This window comes from Nanorana parkeri, unplaced genomic scaffold (genome assembly GCF_000935625.1).
Source record: "Nanorana parkeri isolate BGI_ZX_2015 unplaced genomic scaffold, ASM93562v1 scaffold371, whole genome shotgun sequence".
In the NCBI taxonomy this organism is placed as follows: Eukaryota; Metazoa; Chordata; class Amphibia; order Anura; family Dicroglossidae; genus Nanorana; species Nanorana parkeri.
Genome location: NW_017306639.1, coordinates 1,324,514 through 1,328,636, shown reverse-complemented (window position 1 = coordinate 1,328,636; position 4,123 = coordinate 1,324,514). Strand labels below are relative to the sequence as shown.

At 50.8% G+C, this 4,123-nt stretch overlaps 1 protein-coding gene across 1 annotated transcript in view; it reads left to right on the top strand.

Annotated features, from left to right (window-relative positions):
- LOC108789037 (oocyte zinc finger protein XlCOF7.1-like) overlaps window positions 1-4,123 on the top strand; it is a 32,259-nt gene that overhangs the window by 3,736 nt on the left and 24,400 nt on the right. The window contains exon 4 of the mRNA XM_018558962.1: window positions 2,274-3,483. Coding sequence (XP_018414464.1) covers window positions 2,274-3,483 — 1,210 coding nt within the window. The remainder of the gene's footprint in view (window positions 1-2,273; window positions 3,484-4,123) is intronic.

Genomic DNA, 4,123 nt, shown 5'->3' with positions numbered 1-4,123 from the left:
TTTTTTTTTTTAAGCATGTATATCTTTATTGAGTTTTACGGTAAACATAACCATTAAAGGGATAGACGAATCATATACAGGTAAATACATTCCTGTGGGCAGCCGGCCTTCCATGCAGAGACGTCTTTGAGTCTAGGAATCGTTAATAAACATGTAATATATGTAAAGCTTATAGAACTTATAAAACATCCATTGTCTAGGTTAATAACATCGTAACATCCTGTTATTGTGTTGATCAGCGCTGACACAAAATTGCTATAGGACGTGAAACGAGAGGTGGGAGACAATAGGAGATAATATACCCCTAGATTGTGTGTGTAGTAACAAGAAGATTGACTACCAGCTAGACCAGGGGGGCCCATTAGGTAGATGGTGATCTATGAGGAGCTCTCAGAGCTGATGCTGGGAGATCAGGAAGGGGATCTCGCTGTGCGCACATGATTACCTATCAGCCCGAGTCTGCTGAGCCGAGCTCCCCGACACCTTTCTGGGGGATACTGGGGGTTGTAGTGCCTCTATGTATTACATCAAAGAGTATTAGATTACACAGCCTATTGCACTATAGTGTTTGAAGGTGAGCCAGGAGAGAGTGGGGAGAGACAGACGGGAGAGAGAGAAGAGACAGCCAGCGGAGAGAGCAAGGAGAGACAGCCAAGAGAGACAGCCAAGAGAGACAGCCAGGAGAGAAAACGAGGCATGACAGCCAGGAGAGAGAGAGAGCCAGGAGAGAAAACGAGGCATGACAGCCAGGAGAGAGAGAGCGAGGAGAGACAGCCAGGAGAGAAAACGAGGAATGACAGCCAGGAGAGAAAACGAGGAGAGACAGCCAGGAGAGAGAGAGAGCGAGGAGAGACAGCTAAGAGACAGCCAGGAGAGAGAGAGCGAGGAGAGACAGCTTAAGGCTCGGACCACAAATGTAATTATAATGGGAGAGCACTGCAATAAAAACCTGTTAGTAGTGGGGAGTTTACCGAAACGTGTACGTGAAAGGGAGGAACTGTTAGGAGTGCCATCAGAGTTGTGCAGTTACCCCCATGTCCTCCACTCTTCTGGGAAGACTTTCCACAGAAGATTTTGGAGGTTGTCTGTGGAAATGTTTGAGGTCAGGTACTGATGTTGGATGTCACCTACGCTGACTTTACACTAGATGGCCAAACGTTTGTTGACATCTGACCACCTATATTGTTGGGCATGTTGTACTTTAATGTGGAGTTGCCCTCCTGCCCTTTCCACTGTTTTGGGAAGGCTTGCCACAATTTTGGAGTGTCTGTGGGAATTTGGGCTCGTTTGTGAGGTCAGTAACGGATGTTGGATGAAAAGACCTGGCTCACAATTGGTGATCCAGTTTATCCCAAAGGTGTTCAGGAGGGTTGAGGTCGGGGCTCTGTGCAGGACACTCGAGTTCCCACACACCAAGCTGGTCACACCATGTCTTTATGGAGCTGGCTTTCTACACAGGGGACAATCATGGTGGAAGAGAAAAGGGCCTTCACCAAACTGGTCACACCATGTCTTCATGGAGCTGGCTTTGTACATGGGGGACAGTCATGGGTGGGACAGAAAAGGGTCTTCACCAAACTGTTCCCACAAGGTTGGAAGAACACAATTGTCTACAATGTCTTTGTATGATGAAGCAGCAACAGGACCTATCACTGGAGACACCTGACCTCCATCATTGAGAGGAATATATGGCTTTCAATGAAGTAAAGGTATTAATCCGCGCTGAGATCTTTGGACCTAACAAGCGTTCCAAGAACCCGATCTCTTGACCAAAGCGGGAGACTTTAAACCTCCAGTTCTGGACAGTTGGCATGTGCCAGACGTGCTTATGGGCTGGCAGGGTGGAGAGGAACCCACTGGCAGGAAGTGGCCTGAAAATCTGAGAGCGAGGTACAAAAAGGGGCAAGCCAAGGGGGGTAGTCGAGGTCCAATCCGGGGTCGAGGCGGGCAGCAGAGGTTCGGAAACGATAATCAGTCCAGATGAGGGGGTCAGGGAGTAACAGCAAGATTTACAGAGGCTACCAGGGATGACCAAACTCCGGCCCTCCAGCTGTTGCCGGTGAAACTACAAATCCCATGAAGCATCTCTTTCTCCGGGAGTCATGTCTGTGGCTGTGAGAATCTTGCAATGCCTCATGGGATTCGTAGTTCCACCAGAGCTGGAGGGCCGAAGTTTGGCCACCCCTGCATTCTGTTGCAGTTGTTGTCTTCTGAAGTTTTCCAGAAAGTTCTTTTACAGACTTCCGTCATCATCCGACCATTGTTTCCCGCAGACGGCCAACACAACATTGATAACATCGAGGAAGTTCTGATCACGTCTGACATCGAAGATGATGACATCACATCCGATTCCTCAGAAGACAACTCCCTCGCCCCATACTTCCACCCGGAACTTCACTTTGAGGACCTGTCATCGGATCCCTCCACACAGGGGGGGTTCTATCCCGATTACGGCCCCCCAGCCACCTATGTGGACGAGAAGTTCCCATTTGATGAGCATGGTGAAGGTCTCGCTGAGAGAGCTGAAGCCGCGCCTCTGCAGAGGGTCTGCGCAGCGCAGAAGCTTCATCCGTGCCCCGAGTGCGGCAAACGTTTTCCCTGCAAATCGGCTCTGATCAGGCACGAGAGGGTCCACACGGGGGAGAAGCCGTATTCCTGCCCCGAATGCGGCAAACGCTTCCCCCGCAAATCGGCTCTCATCAGACACGAAAGCATTCACACGGGGGAGAAGCCATATTCCTGCTCCAAGTGCCAAAAATGCTTTTCCCGAAAATCGGCTCTTCTCATACACGAAATAGTCCACACGGGAGAGAAGCCCTACTTGTGTTTCAAGTGCGGGAAATGCTTCCCCCGCAAATCGGATCTCGTCATTCACGAACGCGTCCACACGAAGCATAAGCCGTACCCCTGTTCTGAGTGCGGAAAATGTTTCTCTCAGAAATCGGAACTGATTAAACACAAAAGAGTTCACACGGGGGAGAAGCCCTACGCATGCTCGGAGTGCGGGAAGTGCTTTTCCCAGAAATCCATCCTTAATCGCCACGAAAGAGTCCACACGGGTGAGAAGCCCTTTTCCTGCTCGGAGTGCAGCAAACGTTTTTCCCGCAAATCCTATCTCATGGTGCACAGGAGGGTTCACACAGGGGAAAAGCCGTATTCGTGCCCCAAGTGTGGGAAAAGTTTTTCCCATAAAATGGCTCTTAACAGGCACGAAATCGTCCACACGGGGGAAAAGTCGTATTCCTGTTCCGAGTGCGGCAAGTGTTTCACCCAGAAGCTGCATCTCATTAAACACGACCGGGTCCACACCGGGGAAAGGCCATATTCGTGCGCAGAGTGCGGGAAGTGTTTTTCCCAGAAATCGGATCTTAGCAGGCACGAGAGGGTTCACACGGGGGTGAAGCCATATTCCTGCTCCCTATGCGGGAAGTCTTTTTCTCGTAAATCCTATCTGATCGCACATGAAAGAGCTCATCAGGGGGAGCAACCGAATTGATGGATTGCTAAGAGACCTGGCCTTCTCCGGCACCACAGACTTCGCCCCCCGGACATTGGGCGGCGGCATAGAAGACTCAAGGTGTACCCCGTGTCACATCCACAAGATACTGTGTTTCTTCAGGAGTATGCAGTGGGCCAGTCCTGTTATCATAGCATGGCATAAGATGGAATGGGGGTACCGTGGGTCTGGTCTACGCCACCTAGAGAGCAGGAAATCTGCCCCACTGGTGATCTGGCAAACCCGGTCTTGACCAAAACTCGCCCGCAGTCTGTGGCAACCTTTCAGTGACAGGAGCCAGCGGGCGGAGGCTCTCACTGTGAATAGATGAGTAAGGAAAAGTCTATACGTACCACAGCGGCTATGGAAATCTAAGAAGGTAGGTACTCTCACCCCTAGACTCCCCCGTGCTGATCTCCATCTTGGTGGGTCCCTGTCAGGGCAGGAAGACCGCATTCCGCTGACGTGTCCTATATCGCCTCCTACAGGTTCTGCTGAACAAGAACACGTCTCCCTCCAATACAGACATTGACTACCTACCTGCTCCCGGCTTTGACATACAAGCCCCGCCTTCTACGTTTTTTGAGTTCACCAGATCCTGCCACAGGTTCCGATGAAGGGGGATTG